Source organism: Eleutherodactylus coqui, chromosome 12 (assembly GCF_035609145.1).
Source record: "Eleutherodactylus coqui strain aEleCoq1 chromosome 12, aEleCoq1.hap1, whole genome shotgun sequence".
Taxonomy (NCBI): Eukaryota; Metazoa; Chordata; class Amphibia; order Anura; family Eleutherodactylidae; genus Eleutherodactylus; species Eleutherodactylus coqui.
The window spans coordinates 996,945-1,016,846 of record NC_089848.1 but is presented as its reverse complement, the minus strand read 5'-3'; the positions used below and the strand labels follow the sequence as shown (position 1 = coordinate 1,016,846).

Genomic DNA, 19,902 nt, shown 5'->3' with positions numbered 1-19,902 from the left:
CTGTTAACAATGCATATTATGAGTTGTTTTTTATAGATGGTACCAGGGTGATTGACGACTCCACATCGGATATGCTGTAGTCACACAACAAGATGTCCTAAAAGCAGAATGCCTCCGCATGTCTCAGCACAAGAAGCGGAACTGAAGGCCCTCACTGAGGCGTGTAGAGTGGCGAGAGGTAAGATGGCAAACATTTACACTGACTCCCGGTATGCATTTGGCATAGCTCATGATTATGGCCCAACAGGGAAGGCCAGACAGTTTTTTACCTCACCAGGACAGCCAATTAAGAATGGTGCAGCGGTACAGAATCTCTTGGAAGCGCTACTTCTACCTGACAAAGTGGAGAGCTCACACCGATTCCTACGCCGGAAAAGCAAGAGGCAACGCCATCACAGACCACACAGCAAAGGCAGCGGCCCTCAAGCCGTGGAAGAAAAGAAGAATTTGACAAAAATCTTGGACATTGACTAAACGTAGGACTTTGATAAAAACTTTGGACTTTGAAAAAACTTTGGACTTTGATATGCTAAAAACTTTACAGTTACAAGCCAGCAAGGAAGGAAAAGACAAATGGACTTAATATGGGAGCAGCAGAACAGGGCGGCGTATGGCGGACAGTCAACAGAACTTGCCTACCACGGTCCCTGTGCCCCATGATGGCCCAGCTGACGCACGGAAAGACGCACCTCCCAAAGCAGCAATGACATCGACGCTTGAACAAGGACGGGTGGCTCCTGGGTTTTCTGTAGCTGCTGCATCATTTGTCCAATTTTGCATGATCTTTGCCGTAAGCAGCAGGGCAGAAGTAAAATTTGCCACATCACACTTGCCAGGGCCACTCTACCCATTTCAGGGATTGCCAATTGGCTACACTCAGCTCCCACTTGTTGGGAAGTATGAATATGTGCTTGTTGTTGTTGATGTCTTTTCAGGTTGGAGACCGACCCTGTTACCAAAGTAAATAAGCAGGTAACCGCACAGAAGCCCATGAATGAGGAAATCTGCAGATATGGGGTACCGGAAGTGATTGAGTCAACAAAGGTACACACTTCACAAGTGAAATAATACAACACATCATGTCTGCTTGGGTATATTCCAGGCTTTTCACACACCCTACCATCCACAGAGTAGTGGGAAAGTAGATCCATGGGCAATGAAGGAAACGGGCAAATCTTGAATTGAGTGTCTTCTATTAGTTTTTCTTTTCCTCAGGAGGGTACATGCCACAGTAGCCGAATTTGGGGAATGATTCTCTTGTTAATTTTGTCATAGGTCTCTCCAAGCAATTGTCAATAACGCATCCTGTAGTTTCTGCTTCTCTCTCAGGTCCTACAGACGAGTGTCACAATCTAAAACCAGGTGGCAGGTTTGATCCACATGTGTATATATATAGATGCAATCAGAGTGCCAAGGGAGGGGTGTCAGATGAGTTTAAAGCCAGGGATCAAGTTAAGGCCGGATTTGAGTCCCTGTTTGGAATAGTAACCATCAATAAGAATGTTGATATATATTACAACCAACAAAGGTTCGTGAACTATACAAGAGATGCACTTTAGGGGCTTGCTGATCAATTAGACCCCACAGCCACCATGACTTTCCAGAACCGAATGGCTCTGGATATGATACTAGCCGAGAAAGGTGGTGTTTGTAAAATGATTGGTGAAACTTGCTGTACGTATATTCCAGATAACACAGGGCCCTCGGGTAAAGAGGCTATCGCAATAAAGAAATTGGCCACATTGTCAGAAGAGCTGAAGCGTAATTCTGGGATAACTAACCCCTGGGATGAGTGGTTTGTATGGACCGGACAATGGAAACAATTCTTAATGCAGATAGGAATAGGGATTCTGGTTACTCTTATCATACTCCTGCTACTTTCTGTCTGTATTGTACCCTGCATAAAACGCTCCTGTGCTAAGCTTACAGATCAAATGGTGCCTATTGTTCCCGTATATGTTGATAAAGAGAACCCGGGCAATACAGCAGAGTGATTTGTCCCCTTATGAATCTGTCTCAGCAGAAGCAGGGGTGACCACTCTAGTTTCCCAGCCATTAGAATAGAGTAGCATGTGTGTTGTAGATCCCTTCTGTGTCTATTAGGTCTTCGCGTTTAGTTAGTTAGGATTAGTCGTCAGGGAAGGGATTAGCCCTTGGACAGCTGACCAACAATGATAGGTAGGGCATAGATCATAAGCTAGAGATAGGGAAAGCAAACCTTACCCCGTCCTGTAGAAGTTATAAAGTATCGTTTATTTTGAGACAGTTTCTAGGGGGGATTGAGAAGGTACAGGCTCATAAAATGGAAGAATCTGTCTTAAAATGGCCGCTAGATACAAAATGGAGCAGTATAATATATAAATAAGCTTGTGCGTAGTGAAACAATAATTCAAGCAGAAATAACTTTAGAGCATGAGATTCGGTGCAATGTCTAATGATTTGTTTTTATTCTTCCGAGAACCAAGCCTGGAACAATCCTTATCAGAAGAAACTCCTCCACGCCATGAGGTTTGGAAAAAAAGAACAAATTGTGCTAACGAGATATTACAACCGTCTAGAAGCACAAGGGAGGACCAAGGAGGACGAGATAACCCCGGGAGAAACAGACATTTGAAGGATATTACACATATATTCTCACGTTACGCTATTACTGAACAATGCATGATTCTTAATGTTTGTCTAAGCCAATGAGATTAACGCTGTGACTAATGACGTATTCCTTTCCTGTATTAGAACTATACTAAAGTGAATAAACTTTCAGAGTACGTACGCCTTAAGCAGAGTGAGCTATATACTTGCCGGGGCTCTCTCTACGTATCTGAGGAGAACTGGAAACCGACTCTTTGTGTGGTTCTTGGCCTCCGTGGTGCACCGGATACAAATTAATTTGGAACCCAAGGCTTGAAAGGTTAATGTGACCGGTCATGTGTAACGGTCCTTAACAGTATAACCTGGGTATATCCTATATATAATTATATATGTACAGCTGGTATAAGTTATACATCTCCTGTATATAGTGATATAGATCATGCTGGTATAACCTGGGTATCTCCTGTATATAATTATATATGTACAGCTGGTATAAGTTATACATCTCCTGTACATAGTGATATGGAGCATGCTGGTATAACCTGGGTATATCCTGTATATAATTATATATGTACAGCTGGTATAAGTTATACATCTCCTGTATATAGTGATATAGATCATGCTGCTATAATCTGGGTATCCTCTGTATATAATTATATATGTACAGCTGGTATAACCTGGGTATCTCCTGTATATAATTATATATCCACTCCATCAGAATTTGATTGATCCGCCTTCCTTCCACTGAATCTGCTATGATACCTTTAAATTTGTCATAATCTGTGCGCAATGGTATGTCCCATTGCTTCATATAAATTGAATAGACTCTATTTGTACTATATGTATCTTCCTCATCACCTCCCCCAAATAGTTTTCTCCCTGTCTCATCTTAGTGTTGCTGGACACAGTTTGTTTTTGTAAGAGGGCAATAAAGCCCCCCCCCCATCTTGTTCATTAGCCATCTAAAGGTGGGTCAGCTGGTTGACTAGTGAAATGTAACAAGTCCCTCCCAGCTGAAGTCCTGTAGCCAGAACTTTAAAGCCAGTTCTATCCTCCATGCCTCACCTGATGTCTCCAGCACTAAGTGTCCAGCAACAAGTGTTTGATGCTGTTGAATGATGCAGTTATACAGCGCAGTTACTAATAATCATCTACCTTCTCTCTTTCACCAACAGGTATGTTTCACTCATCTTGTTCATTAGCCATCTAAAGGTGGGTCAGCTGGTTGACTAGTGAAATGTAACAAGTCCCTCCCAGCTGAAGTCCTGTAGCCAGAACTTTAAAGCCAGTTCTATCCTCCATGCCTCACCTGATGTCTCCAGCACTAAGTGTCCAGCAACAAGTGTTTGATGCTGTTGAAGGTTGCAGTTATACAGCGCAGTTCGACAGAGCAGGAGACAGGTAACATGCACAACTGTCCAAAGCCTGGTGGAAAATGCTCTCCTCTTCGCACTAATCTCCTTCACTATCCTCTTTTCAAGCCTTAACACTTTCCTTCAACGCCCAGCCCCAACAGACTCCATCCACATCAGCCCCTCCCTCCTCTCCTCACCTATGTATGGCTCCCATGCACTGTTCAACTTCCTAAGACGCCTTCAACCCCCCAATACTGCAGAGAAACACCTCAGACACCCACACAAATCCCCTAGCCATGTGCTCACCCTTGCTACTCTGCTACTCCTAGCTGCAGGGGACATCTTCCACAACCCAGGCCCAGCCCGTACTGTTCTCTACCAAACTGCCCCTGGCAGCCGACTATTACTACACCACCCTCAGCCGTGCCCTGGATGAAGTGGCACCGCCTGTGACGCGAGCCGTCAAACGCAGTCCACGGCAACCCTGGCTCACGTCCCAAACGCGCTTCATCCGGCGGTGCTCTAGGTGCGCCAAGCGGCTGTGGAGAAAGTCAAAGCTGCCGGCAGACTTCCTCCACTTCAAATTCATGCTTAAAACGTATAACCTAGCCCTTCACCATGCCAAACAAGTTTATTTCACCTCCCTTGTCTCCTCACTATCCCACAACCCCAAACAACTCTTTGAGACCTTTCACTTTTTTTTTTTTTCCTCAGGCCCAAAGAACAGGCTCCTGCGACAGACCTGACTGCTGGAGAACTAGCTGCCTATTTCAAAGAAAACGACAACATTCGAAAAGAAATCTCTGAAAGCTGCATGGTTAGCCCTGATCCCAGCTTCATCAGCACTGCACCCAGCACCTACTCACTATCTACTCTAGAACCAACGACAGAGGAAGAAGTCTCCAGGCTCCTTTCCGCTGCCCGCCCCACCACCTGCGCTAGCGACCCTCTCCCCTCTCACCTCCTCCGCTCCCTTTCCCCAGCTCTCATTACTCACCTTACCACAATCTGCAACCTCTCCCTAACCTCTGGCACTTTTCCCTCCTCATTCAAACACTCCATTATATCCCCTCTGCTTAAAAAATCAACCCTGGACCCGACTAATGCTGCCAACTACCGACCCGTCTCAAACCTCCCCTTTATCTCCAAATTACTGGAACGCCTGGTCTACTCCCGCCTTACTCGCTTTCTCTCTGACAACTCACTCCCTGACCCCCTCCAGTCTGGTTTCCGCTCTCTACACTCGACCGAAACTGCCCTTACAAAAGTAACAAATGACCTGATGACTGCAAAGTCAAGGGGTGACTACTCCCTACTAATCCTCCTTGACCTGTCTGCTGCATTTGATACTGTTGACCATAATCTCCGTCTCACTATGCTCCACTCTATTGGTCTAAAGGATACTGCTCTCTCCTGGTTCTCTTCCTACCTCTCTGACTGCTCTTTCAGTGTTTCCTTTGCTGGTTCTATCTCTGCTCCACTTCCTCTCGCTGTCGGGGTACCCCAGGGCTCGGTCCTTGGTCCCCTTCTTTTCTCTGTCTATACTGCCCCAATTGGACAAACCATCCACAGTTTTGGCCTCCAATACTATCTCTACACTGATGACACCCAACTATACACCTCCTCTCGTGAGATCTCTGGACCATTCCTCCAAAATGTTACCGACTGTCTGTCTGCTGTCTCTAACACTATGTCCTCCCTTTTTCTCAAACTAAACCTCTCTAAAACTGACCTCCTTGTCTTTCCACCTTCTAACCGACCTCCCCTCAACATCTCCATTCCAGTGTCTGGCACCATCATAACCCCCCGACGGCATGCCCGATGCCTTGGGGTCACACTGGACTCTGACCTCTCCTTTGCCCCCCATATCCAATCTCTGGCCCAAACATGCCACATGCACCTCAGAAATATTGCTAAAATACGTCCGTTCCTAACCACGGACACGCTAAAGACGCTCGTGGTTGCGCTCATCCACTCCCGGCTTGACTACTGCAACTCGCTACTCATTGGCCTCCCCCGCACTAGACTCGCTCCGCTCCAATCCATACTAAATGCAGCAGCTAGGCTCATTTTTCTATCCAGTCGTTATTCAGACGCCTCTGCATTATGTCAGTCGCTGCATTGGCTGCCCATCCACTGCAGAACTAAATGTAAACTCCTCTACCTCACTCACAAAGCTCTGCATGGCGCTGCACCACCATACACCACCTTCCTCCTGTCAGTACACCACCATACATCGCCTCCCTCCTGTCAGTACACCACCATACATCGCCTCCCTCCTGTCAGTACACCACCATACATCGCCTCCCTCCTGTCAGTACACCACCATACATCGCCTCCCTCCTGTCAGTACACCACCATACATCGCCTCCCTACTGTCAGTACACCACCATACATCGCCTCCCTACTGTCAGTACACCACCATACATCGCCTCCCTCCTGTCAGTACACCACCATACATCGCCTCCCTCCTGTCAGTACACCACCATACATCGCCTCCCTCCTGTCAGTACACCACCCAGCCCGCTCACTCCGATCGGCTAACACACTCAGACTAAACGCCCCTGTAATACGAACCTCTCATGCTCGCCTACAGGACTTCACCAGAGCAGCACCCATCCTCTGGAATGCTCTACCCCAAGGCATCCGGACAATTCCCGATGCACGAAATTTAAGACGTGCCTTAAAAATGCACCTCTTCAGGGAAGCATACCAAATCTCCTGACCTAGTCCCTCGCCCCTCCCTATGGTGCTCCACCCTGTTTGCCTTCTGATAAATGATCTGTACATAAAATCCCCTATTGCCTCTGTTCCCCACTCCCTGCACCTCCTGTACCACCCTCAACCCATTTGTGTCTAACCCAATGTACCTCACATTGTAATTGTTGTATTGTTTTGCATTTATCCATGCCTGAAAGCGCTGCGGAATAAGTTGGCGCTATACAAATAAAGATGATTATTATTATATTATATATGTACAGCTGGTGTAAGTTATACATCCCCTGTACATAGTGATATGGACCATGCTGGTATAACCTGGGTATCTCCTGTGTATAATTATATATGTACAGCTGGTATAAGTTATATAGCTCCTGTAAATAGTGATATGGAGCATGCTGGTATAACCTGGGTATCTCCTGTATATAATTATATATGTACAGCTGGTATAAGTTATACATCTCCTGTATATAGTGATATGGAGCATGGTTGGTATAACCTGGTTATCTCCTGTGTATAATTATATATGTACAGCTGGTATAAGTTATACATCCTGTATATAGTGATATGGAGCATGCTGGTATAACCTGGGGATCTCCTGTATATAATTATATATGTACAGCTGGTATAAGTTATATATCTCCCTGTATATAGTGATATGGAGCATGCTGGTATAACCTGGGTATCTCCTGTATATAATTATATATGTACAGCAGGTATAAGTTATACATCCCCTGTATATAGTGATATGGAGCATGCTGGTATAACCTGGGGATCTCCTGTATATATTTATATATGTACAGCTGGTATAAGTTATACATCCCGTATATAGTGATATGGACCATGCTGGTATAACCTGGGTATCTCCTGTATATAATTATATATGTACAGCTGGTATAAGTTATACATCTCCCTGTATATAGTGATATGGAGCATGCTTGTATAACCTGGGTATCTCCTGTATATAATTATATATGTACAGCTGGTATAAGTTATTGGTACAATTAGGGTGTATCAATTATATGATTACTAGAAAGGAGCGAACAAGAGCATTTCATGTAAACCACGTTGGTGACAATCAATTCAGAAAAGCCACTCTGCTTCCTTTTGTATCAGATGACCCCTCGGTCATTGGACCCGATTTGTTTACTGCATATATAATTCTTTTGTGATTCCACAATTTAAATTAATTGAAAACAATGAAATCTAGATGCAGAAGGGACTCTGAGCCATGAGAACTCCTAGTGCATGCAATACCGGCTGCCGCCTGAAGAGGGCAGTGCTTGACTACTACTGCAACACCAAAAACCCTTCAAAAGGCAACATTTTCTGCAGGTATTTCTCAGCGTTTGTAGGGCGGCGCTCAGCAGTGGGGTCTCTAATAGTCCACCAGCGGGGGTCTCTAATAGTCCTGTCTCACACATATGAATAGGTTCATGTTCACAAGAAGTGAATGTAGCCATCAGTTGGATATATGTGCTACACACGTGGCTGATACTTGTCATTGTCGTGAGGGCCACCCATCAGAAACTAGAGTAAATTAGGGTGGTTTCACTTCTGCGCCCGGGGTAACGCCTTCGGGGAGCAGGAAAAGGGAATCCCCGGGGCCGAGCGGCTCCATTTAAGGATGGAACTGAACAGGTAGCTGCGTCTCATACTCGCCCACTTCTGCGCTTCGGGAAAAGGTTTTTTTAAGGGTTTTATATACTTTATTTTTGTACAATAATAAAGCTTCTTTCACTTCTTTTAAGTCTCCGTTGGAGCCCTGAACCTCGTGTGTCTGCAGCATTCTATAAGTCACAGGCCATGGTAATAGAAGGAAATAGATAGCAGCCCTGAGGGTCTTCAGGAGGCTTCGGGCTGCCTCGACAACCAGAGGGCACCTTATGGTCCCGTTGCGGGGCGTCCATTTCTGCATCTAACCAACAAGGGGTAAAGATGGCAAGATACCATCTGGATGGTTTCAAAAGCCGACAGTAAGTGGAATAGGGCAATTATGGAAGAGACATAGGTTTAGTTTTAGGTAGAGAGAGGACATGGTGTTAGAGACAGCGGACAGACAGTCAGTGATGTTTTGGAGTAAAGGTGCAGAGATGTCACGGGCAGAGGTGTATAGCTGGGTGTCATCAGCATACAGGTGGTATTGGTGGACAAATCTCCTGATGGTTTGTCCAATAGTGGCTGTGTAGATGGAGAAAAGGAGGTGGCCGAGGACAGAGCCCTGGGGGACCCCAACAGCAAGGGGAAGAGGAGGGGAGGTAGAGCCAGCAAAGGAAACACTGAAAGAGCGGTCAGAGAGGTAAGAGGAGAACCAGGTGAGGGCAGTGTCCTTTAGGCCATTGGAGCGAAGCATACTGAGGAGGAGTTTGTGGTCAACAGTGTCAAATGCTGCAGAGAGGTCGAGGAGGATCAGTAGGGCGTAGTCACCCCTCGATTTAGCTGTCGGGAGGCCGTTTAACACCTTAGTAAAGGAGGTTTCTGTTGAATGTTGGGGGTGGAAGTCACACTATAGGGGGTCAAGAAGAGCGTTTTCTGATAGATAGCTTATAAGGCGGGAGTAAACCAGGCGCTCTAGTAGTTTGGAGATGAAGGGGAGGTTGGAGATGGGTCAGTAGTTGGTAGCATCAGTAGAGTCAAGAGTCCGTTTCTTTAGCAGTGGGGATATGATGGCATGTTTGAAAAAGGAGGAAAAAATTCTAGAAGTCAGCGAGAGGTTAAATATAGTGGTGAGATGGGAGATAACCACCAGGGAGAGGGACCGAAGGTGGTGTGAGAGGAGAGGGTTGCTAGTGCAGGTGGTGGAGTGAGCAGAGAAAATCAATCTGGAGATGCCTTCCTCTGTCGTTGGTCTGAGTATAGACAGTGAGCAGTAGCTGTTATTGACAAGACTAGGGTCAGGGCTAGTCTGGGATTGGGAAGTTATTTCCTGCCAGATGTCGTCTATTTTTTATTTTTTTTTTGCAGTAAGCAGCCAGCTCTTCGGCACTGAGATCCGTCACGGGGCTGCAGTTTAGGGCTGAGAAGGGAGTGAAAGGTTTCAAAGAGATTTATGGTTGTGAGATAGTGAGGAGACGAGAGGTGAAGTAGACTTGTTTGGCATGGTGGAGGGCGAGGTTGTAGGTTCTGAGCATGAATTTGTAATGGAGAAAGTCCGCAGTGTGAAAATGAACAATTTCTATCCTATCCCGTGGTAGGAAGTTGAGTTGCTCATGTTAGCTTTTCCATCTACATACTTAGTGAGAGGGGCTTCAGCACGGTTCAGCAGCTCCTGACAAAAGCGAGCAGCAAACTTTAGATATGTGTAAGGGGCAACTTGAGACTGCGGTTGACGAAGATAGAAGCAGATATAATGAAATTGGCGTCCGCTCATCGAACCCAAGGCAGCCATTAATGACAGATCGATTGGGGCAAACATTATTATTATTAGTGGAATTTCCTTGTTTATTAGTCTTCTGACCATTAAGGATTCAGGTGTGTCTTGCATTTTCTTTATACGTTGTCCGTTTCTATCGAATGATAATTAATGATGGTATGATCGCTTGTTTCCCCCGACAATCTTCTGAATAACACCTATTTATTATTGTATCCACAATTAACCTGTTTTTAAATATTTTGCACCTACATTTTAGCAGCTAAAATACTTCTTTGGTAATTTTTAGAGTTTTCACAATTAATGCTAATCGGTTAAACACGATCAAACTTTCCAAAAAAAGTATTCAGTATTTTAATTTGTACTTTCAACTTAACTTTGCAAACAAGGTAAACTTTGACTGCGTTTAAACTAGTAGGGCTTGGAGGGGGGGAGGGGGTGGCGGACCAAGGAACACCTCCCATTGCTGGAACATTGTCCTCTCCCAGGTATGACGCACTTTCAAGCTCATGTAGCCACATTTTTCTAGCAGGAAGGATTTAAGTCATAACACGATGACAGAGATTTTAAATTAGTTTATATTTTATTGCTCCTTTCCCAAAAAAACAATTTTGAAATTTGACAAAGTTTTAACAATTTTCTGACAGTGTATGTGAATCAGAGATCAGGTGAGAAGATCAAACATAGTTAAATGGTGAAAACCGTAACTTGCTTTACTAATAGCAGATTCCATTGTAGCACGAGGAACGTCATGCGACGGAGAAATCTGCGAATATTTATAAAATCAATTAGAAGAAAATGGATTTGGAATATCTGCTAGGACTCATCTACATTCTGTGAGGAAACCAATCAACATCCCGGTGTTGTTTATATATGTGTGTATATGCATATAAATATAAACCTCTGTGCAATATATTCAATGTGCTGCTATACAAAACAGGAATTCAAAATACAAAGATTAAAACTAGCTCCAGCTTCGTCCTCAGCGACCACATGCATTACTTCATGGTTCACGCCACAACACTGCGCTGGACTTTGTGTCATTCAGATCTAATGGTTTATGAATACTGTATACATCATGTTAAATAAATTAAAGAACAAATATCAATATACACATTACAGTAATTGCAACAAAGGCCATAAAATACTTCAAGAACAATAACATCGGACTTGTGTTTATTGCATAGTAAAACCCAACCCTACCTGAAGAGCACGCTGGCATGGCAATGAATGCAGTGATTGGAACATGGCAAAGTTCGCATGAGTGCATAGTTTAGTCCAGGACTGAAGGTCCATTTACATTCAATGAGTATCGCTCAAAATTCATTTAATCGACCGAAAATGAGCAATAATCGTTACGTATAAACACGGGCATCATGCATTTTTCACTTGAAGAATGATTTTAGGTTGAACTTAAAATCCATCGTTCAGCTAGTGAGAAATAAAGTATCTCTCAATAGACCGCACGCTGTTATCTCCACAGAAGGCGGCATATAACATTGTAATCTGCTGCCAGCCCCAAGGAGAACAAGTGTGCACAGCTGGGCGTGTGAATAATCACACCCTGGGCTCTGCAAACAGCTCCTGGAGGCTATTTTACATGCAAATGAAGATGATAAAGTGTTAATGGCCATTAACACTTTATGCAAATAGATTGCAAAATCTTTCAATCGTTTGAAAGATTATCTTTGCGTGTAAAGGGGCCTTAAGAGTCTTTCATCAGCAGCCATGTTGTCTTTCTAACATGTATTTTAAGTAAAACTAAAGGGAAAGCGTCACCATAAACCCCAACTTCCCCCTGAACTACTAAAAATGAATGGCTATCTAAAGAAACACATAATCCAACCATGTAATTACTATCTCTGAACTCACTTCCACGCCCTGGCAGTAAGCCGACAAACGGGTGACTGCTCTAGGAGCCATCAGCATGGAGCGGACATGCCCACAGCACGCAGGGCTTTAATACTCAGAGCGCGAGTATTTTTACGGCTCTGAGGATTAAAGCCCAGCAAACAAGGATGTAAAAAGGCAATGGCACTGTTACTAAAGGGTTAAGATCTCTGCTTGATGTTAGTGAACAGAGATCCTCATAGGTATGATGGAAGCTAACATGTATACGGCCATGGTTAAGCACTTTTAATAAATTCCTGTCTAAGGTAAATACATGAACTCCTTACTCATAACACAATTCTAGCAGTATTTTTCCCACTCTTGGTTTAACGCATAATATACAGTTCTAGAAATATCTGTAATTAGAGAATTATTTATATCGTACATGTGATGTCATCATTTCAGTGTTTACTCATGTTTATTAAAGGGGTTGTCTGGGAATTCAGGATAGGTCATCAATAGCTGATTGGCGGATTCCCGACACTATTGTCAGTATGCAGATTGCGCCATCCACATGGCAGTGGACCAGGTTGGTAGTACAGGTGCAGATCTTATTGAATTTGACTGTACCAACAACCTAGGCTGCTGCAGTATGGACGGTGTGATCTGCTTCCGGTTCTGTCCACACTGACAGTGGTGTCGGGAGTCAGGAAGGATCCCACCTGGTGGACCCCTGACAATCCTCTATTGATGAATTGTCCTGAAGATAGGTCATCAAAAGAAAAAATGCTGAAAGTCCTGGACAACCGTTTTAAGGAAACAAATGGAATTAAAGGAGTTTTGAAAGAAAAAAAAATAGAGAAAAAAATTCTATACGCCCCTATTCTTTCCCAGGTAGACTCCTTAAGGCATCTTCTCCTCGCTGATCTTGTCCAGTCCCCCGGGTCATATCACCTCCAGCCAGCCGGCTTGTTATGAAGGCTGCATTCCTCGCATTCTCTTTCGGGAAGGTCAGTGAAGGTCCCGTTCCTGTGGCATAGCATTCACTGGCTAGGAAGGAATGCTGATCTACTGCAGAGACAGCGGGCATGAGCAGTCTCTGCAATAGCTCGGCACTCACGTACATTCACAGGCCGTCTTGTAATGTACGAACGACACAGGCAGCAGAAGAATCAGCCAGCTGGAGGTGAGGTGACCTGGGGAACTGCAGGAGACCAGAGAGGATCAGCGGGGAGAAGATGAAGTAAGTAGACTGCCTGGGGAGGAATATGTAAGTGTAGAATTTTTATTTTAAAATGACAAAACCCCTTTGAGGTACCACAACCGTGTTCTAAATCATCAGTATGCTTACTACAGGCAAGGCTATATTTAGTTGTCAGACGACAGAAAGGTTGAGATCAACTCTACAATGTGGATGCGATTGTGCTATATACTAATAACATTAACCCTTTTCAATCCACTGTCTGACGTCTGAAGACATTGTGATTGAAGGCTGTACGGCTCCAATGTCGGAAGACGTCCAGCAGGGTTTTCTTATTGTATATTACTGGCCGCTCTGTTGTCGGGGGCCGTTCCAGCATGTCCCATACTGCAGTACTGACTCTAGCCAGCAGATGGCGCCATTGTATAATGGCAGAAAAAGAAAGCCCCCTAGGAAACCCTGAATCCTAAATTGGATTGCAAAGGGTTAAAGTGTACCTGCATTCTTATGTTTTCACAAACTAAGCTGTTGTGTGTACATGAAGAATAACACTATTTCTGGCCATTCTATGACTTGTATCCTGCATGTATCGTAATGCGCCCCCCCCCCCCACAAGCTGTATCTCTAATTCTGAGTGTTGCTCTTCCATCCTCTAACCCCCCTCTCAACAGATTTCCATGGGCAACATGAGTCAACACCCTCCTACACTTCCTGTGTTCCCTCTTGTTATCTCTGTTACTAGAATGAGAATGGGAGTGATTTCCCAGCACATAAATGTCATTTTAGGTGATTTGCACTTCTGCTAAGTATCACATTGGCTATTATATTAACACTGCTTGTTTCAAAGTGTAGTCACCATTTCATATTTAACGATTTTAGCCCAATAGTTTGGCCGGTAATTGAAAACATGTAGCGCACTGGGTGAAGCAAATGCTCTAAAACAAGAGATCCGAGTCTGACCGCACGGATATAGAATATATACAAACATAAGAATGGAATGTATTCAGGTCTTCCAAGCCTTTTATTTCGACGATATAGCCTGGATCCTTGTTGTTTATTCATTCAGTGGCTTCTGACTCTTCGTAACCTCGTGGAGCAGCCCACGCCAGAGCTTCCTGTCGGCTGTCCTCACCCCCATCTCCACCAAGGTCCAGTCCGTCACCTGAAGGGTATCATCCATCCATCTTGCCCTTGGTCGGCCCTTTTTCTTTTTGCCTTCCACTTTCCCTAACATCAGCATCTTCTCCAAGGTATTCTGTCTATTCATTATGTGGCCAAGTCCTTCCTTCCCTCCTGTGAGCCGTCTGCTTTATTTCCTGCAGTATGGACGGGTTTGATCTTTTTGTGGTCCCAGGCACTCTCAGCATCTTCCTCCAACCCCACAGTTCATAAGCGTCCATGTTCCTTGGTTCAGCCTTCCTTATGGTCCAGCTCTCACATCCATAGGTTACTATGGGGAATACCATTGCTTTAACTATGTGGACCTTCCTTGTCAGTGTGATGTCTCTGCTCTTGACTATTTTATTGAGGTCGGCCATTGCTCTCCTCTCAAGAAGTAACCGTCTTCTGATTTCCTGGCTGCAGTAATCTAGATATATAAGGTCTGTCGCTGCCTCCATGTTTTCTCCCTCTACTTGCCAGTTGTCAATCAATCTGGTTGCCATAATCTTTTTTTTTTTTGTTTAACCCAGCTTTTGCACTTTCTTCTCTCATCTTGGTAATAAGGCTCCTCAGCTCCTCCTCGCTTTCGGCCATCAAAGATGTATTATCTGCATATCTAAGATTGTTAATGATCCTTCCAGGGATTTTAGCTCCAGCCTTGGATTCATCATGCCCGGCTCGTCACATGATGTGTTCTGCATACAAGGTGAGTAGGTAAGGTGACAGTATACTGATCTTCTGTATATTCACACCACCTTCTCTTGATCACTTCCGCTTCTGTTAGATCCTTGCCATCTTTGTTTTTGATCATGCCTATTTTTGCCTGAAATTTACCTCCTGTCTTTCTAATTTTCTGAAAGAGGTCTTTCTTTCATCCTTCCTATTCTAGCAGTGCTTGCATACAATCTGAAAAATACAGTGATCCAAGTATATGCCCCGACCATGGCTGCTGAAGAAGCAGAAGTAGATCCGTTCTATGAGGATCTGCAGCACCTACTGGATAATACACCAAGAGGCATTATTTTCATCATAGGAGATTGGATTGGTAAGGTGGGTAGTCACATGACTACGGATTACGGGCAAGCATGGTCTGGGATAACAAAATGAAGCGGGATGTAGGATGAGAGAATTCTGCCAGGACAACTTACTGTGCCTAACAAACACTCTCTTCCAACAACCTAAAAGATGGCTTTATACATGGACTTCATCAAACGGTCAACACCAAAATCAGATTGACTACATCATTGCAGCCAAAGGTGGCGGACATCCATTCAGTCGGTGAAAACAAGACCTGGAGCTGACTGTAGCTCAGACCACGAACTTCTTGTCGCACAGTTTAGAATCCGACTAGAGAGAATAAGGAAGACCCACAGAGCAGTTAGATATGATCTAACTAATATTCCTAATGAATATGGAGTGGAGGTGGGGACTAGATTTAGGGGACTAGATTTAACAGAGAGGGTCCCAGAAGAACTTTGGACAGAAGTTCGCAACATTGTTCAGGAGGCGGCAACAAAGAGCGTCCCAAAGAAAAAGAAAACCAAGAAGGCAAGATGGTTGTCTGCTGAGACACTGGAAGCAGCCCAAGAAAGTAACAGTGATAGGTGGAGATAAGCCCGATTAAATGCACAACTCCAGAGGTGAGCCAGAAGGGATAAGGGACCATTTCTAAACAAGCCTGGATCCACACAGAGGTGGGTCTGTCAGAGGTGGTCCCATGTGAATAAAGGCCACATGTTTTGATCAAAATGTGTACTAAGAGTTATGCCACTGTAATCCGTTATTAAAGGTGCCTGAGTGCTGCTGCCACGTGCTTTTGCTCGTACTGCATTGTTGCAGCCATGACATACTGCGCAATTTCTTCATAGGAAGTGTTGACCGTATATGTTTAGTCTCATCTGCTCACCTTAAGCGCTCTTTCAATTAACCCTATATAGTAATAAGTTAAAGTTTCATTTACTAGTCATTTTATTCAATGAGCTCAAAACCAAGTGACCGTCAGGCCGTGTAAACAGGAGCCGCTCAATCTCACAGTGAATGGAGGCGGGCGGGCCGGGACGATCCCCGGCGCCATTACCTTGAACACCTATGATAGTCGGGCCGTAGTCAGCGGGACGTCTGTCGAGTGCTAATGTGCATGACAGTCGTCCCATGTAAAGGTACCTTTAGTCTTTTAGTCGTCGCAGCGATATTGTTCCTTTGCTTTCATGCAGGAGATTGCTTCTGTTCGCCTCTATCCACACATAGATGAGCGGCGGCCTGTCGCGCTGCTGTAGTTCATGGAATTGAGCAGCAGCACCTCCTTCACGGCTGATCAACACAAACTGAACGACGAACGATAAGAGAACAAGTCATCGTTCAGCCGCTGGCAGCGATTTCACTGAATGATATGGTCAGATTCCCAGGATCCAGCGAGATCGTTGCGTGTAAAAGGGCCATAAGATACAGTGTAGATTACATAAGTGACAATATTACCCTATAACATATATACTCATACTTAGTGGTAGTGATGTCATCCCCTACTTTATGTAAATCAGTGATGTCATGCTTGTAATATAAAATAATAAAACTATGAAACAATTGTAAGTCAGTGAAGGTGTTCGAGTCACATAAACCTCCCATCCGTCCCGCCGCGGCCGCCATTATCCTCCTAAACCTCTCATCTGTCCCGCCGTGGCCGCCATTATCCTCATAAACCTCTCATCCGTCCCGCCGTGGCCGCCATTATCCTCCTAAACCTCTCATCTGTCCTGCCGCGGCCGCCATTATCCTCCTAAACCTCTCATCTGTCCCGCCGTGGCCGCCATTATCCTCCTAAACCTCTCATCTGTCCTGCCGCGGCCGCCATTATCCTCCTAAACCTCTCATCTGTCCCGCCACGGCCGCCATTATCCTCCTAAACCTCTCATCCGTCCCGCCACAGCCGCCATTATCCTCCTAAACCTCTCATCCGTCCTGCCACGGCCGCCATTATCCTCCTAAACCTCTCATCCGTCCCGCCGCGGCCGCCATTATCCTCCTAAACCTCTCATCTGTCCTGCCGCGGCCGCCATTATCCTCCTAAACCTCTCATCTGTCCTGCCACGGCCGCCATTATCCTCCTAAACCTCTCATCCGTCCCGCCACGGCCGCCATTATCCTCCTAAACCTCTCATCCGTCCCGCCACGGCCGCCATTATCCTCATAAACCTCTCATCCGTCCTGCCACGGCCACCATTATCCTCCTAAACCTCTCATCCCTCCCGCCACGGCCGCCATTATCCTCCTAAACCTCTCATCCCTCCCGCCGCGGCCGCCATTATCCTCCTAAACCTCTCATCTGTCCCGCCGCGGCCGCCATTATCCTCCTAAACCTCTCATCCCTCCCGCCACGGCCGCCATTATCCTCCTAAACCTCTCATCTGTCCCGCCGCGGCCGCCATTATCCTCCTAAACCTCTCATCCGTCCCGCCACGGCCGCCATTATTCTCATAAACCTCTCATCCGTCCCGCCACGGCCGCCATTATCCTCCTAAACCTCCCATCCGTCCTGCCGTGGCCGCCATTATCCTCCTAAACCTCTCATCCGTCCCGCCACGGCCGCCATTATCCTCCTGAACCTCTCATCTGTCCAGCCGTGGCCGCCATTATCCTCCTAAACCTCTCATCCGTCCCGCCGCGGCCGCCATTATCCTCCTAAACCTCTCATCCGTCCCGCCACGGCCGCCATTATCCTCCTAAACCTCTCATCCGTCCCGCCGCGGCCGCCATTATCCTCCTAAACCTCTCATCCGTCCCGCCGTGGCCGCCATTATCCTCCGCTGGCCGTTACTATGGGATGAGGCAGTGACCATGGATAGCACATATATACCATAATTACAAAGCAGCAATAATGTATTTTTCTTCTAGCTTTTCTACATTCGTCACACCTGTATACGTATTACACACAAATGCATTGAGGTACTGCGTCTCGTGATGACGGGGAAGGCATATAACTTAGTGAAATAATGATAGTTCTAAAATGTGTGTTTTATGTACAGAAACCCTTCTAAATCTCTACATGTATCCAATATGCAAGGACACTGATCTCACCAAAATGAGCACTCTAAACACTAAGGCTTCATGTAGGGCCGCGGCCTGGTGTGGAACTACTATGCCAAGCATGCCCTGCCACCGCAGCTGGATGTGTCACAGAAGCTGGAGACCACGCTGGACTCTGTCCCCAGAGGGTGCATTAAATGGGCAGCTCAGTGCAGCTATGTCCAATTAGTTAGGTCTTCAATGAGTGCGCAGCTCAGCGGGATCAGTACAAGTAGGCCGCCATCAGTGCGTTACAGAACAGCTCGTTACATACAGCATATCCTCAAATAGAAAGGCGAGTTCAGTATAAAGGTTGGTATAAAAGCTTTTCCCTGAAGTTTCCCCCTACTCTGCAGCATGGCCTTGGCAGGGGGAAGCGTCTTGCTCCAGTCACGTTGCTTCAGTGGTTGCCTCAGGACTCGCTGCCCTTCGCTAGTCAGCCTGATAAAGGAATAAACAGCATCAACTAAGCCTCCGGAAAATCTGGAGAAGATCTTTTCTTCCACATATGGAAGATACAGGTGCAGAGCCAATCAGCTAGCAAATGTGTGTCAGGTGACTGGGCTGGCGTATGCCGCTCACTGATTTTTCTGCACCCAGTCCCAACTTTCTTCATTGTCTTTCCGGTTCCTTTCCGCTTCAATGATTTCTTTGTACCTTCGTCGAAAAAAGCCCATCTAAAAGAAAGGTGAAGAAAAGAAGGGGGTTATAATACAAATGAGAACCTTAAAGGGGCCAAGATTAGGATTATAGCAAGCATTATAAATTAGGTAAAAATATGTCATTTGCCCATTAACTGTCTTAACATCGTTTGTTTGGTGCACCCCCCTGGATACTGGCTCACCGCTGCCCATGGATATGTGCTGCTGTAGTTCCATGGGCAACCATTGAGCATGCGCAGCAGCACCTCCTTCACCGGTCTACACGCTTCAGTCTTCCTCCACAGCGAGCCGGCATCTCACTGCAGCCATCAAGTGTGCGCAGCCAGTCCCGCCTGCCACCACTCTGACTGCCAGCGGAGACAGGACCACACATGTGCAGTCTACTCCCACCGCTCCACTTGATAGCAGAGACTGGGCCGTGCATTCGCACCGGTTACGACAAAGGGACTCCAACCCTGATCCCAATCACTACACCCGGCCAGTAAGTAACCGGCCCGGATGGGATTTATTCTTTATTGGCCATATAATTTCCAGCTATGGGCTGACCAGGCAGCGACCCAACAAGTATTTCATGCATCAGTTTGTGACCCCTGACCTCTCCCCCCAGTGTCTGCATTCCTGTACAGAGTGCAGAGGCTGGGTGGGAGGTCAAACATCACAGACCAAGTAGAGCAGCGGCGGCCGCTGGACCAGAGCTACAGATGGAGTGCATGAAATACTTGTCTGGTCACTGCCCGGCTACAAGTCCAGTATGAGACACTATTGTTACTGGGGCCACTATGAAGGTCATTATTACTATTAGGGCTACTACAGGGTCACTACTACTACTGGGGCCACTTATTATAGGGGTCACTATTACTACTGGCGCCACTTATTATAGGGGTCACTATTACTACTGGCGCCACTTATTAAAGGGGTCACTATTACTACTGGGGCCACTTATTATAGGGGTCACTA

General features: G+C 45.8%; 1 protein-coding gene across 1 annotated transcript in view; it reads right to left on the bottom strand.

Annotated features, from left to right (window-relative positions):
• Window positions 1-10,602: 10,602 nt before the first annotated feature.
• ITGA9 (integrin subunit alpha 9) overlaps window positions 10,603-19,902 on the bottom strand; it is a 508,591-nt gene continuing 499,291 nt past the window's right edge. The window contains 1 exon segment of the mRNA XM_066585284.1: window positions 10,603-18,960. Within this exon segment, the coding sequence (XP_066441381.1) occupies window positions 18,862-18,960 (99 nt within the window). The 3' untranslated portion in view covers window positions 10,603-18,861.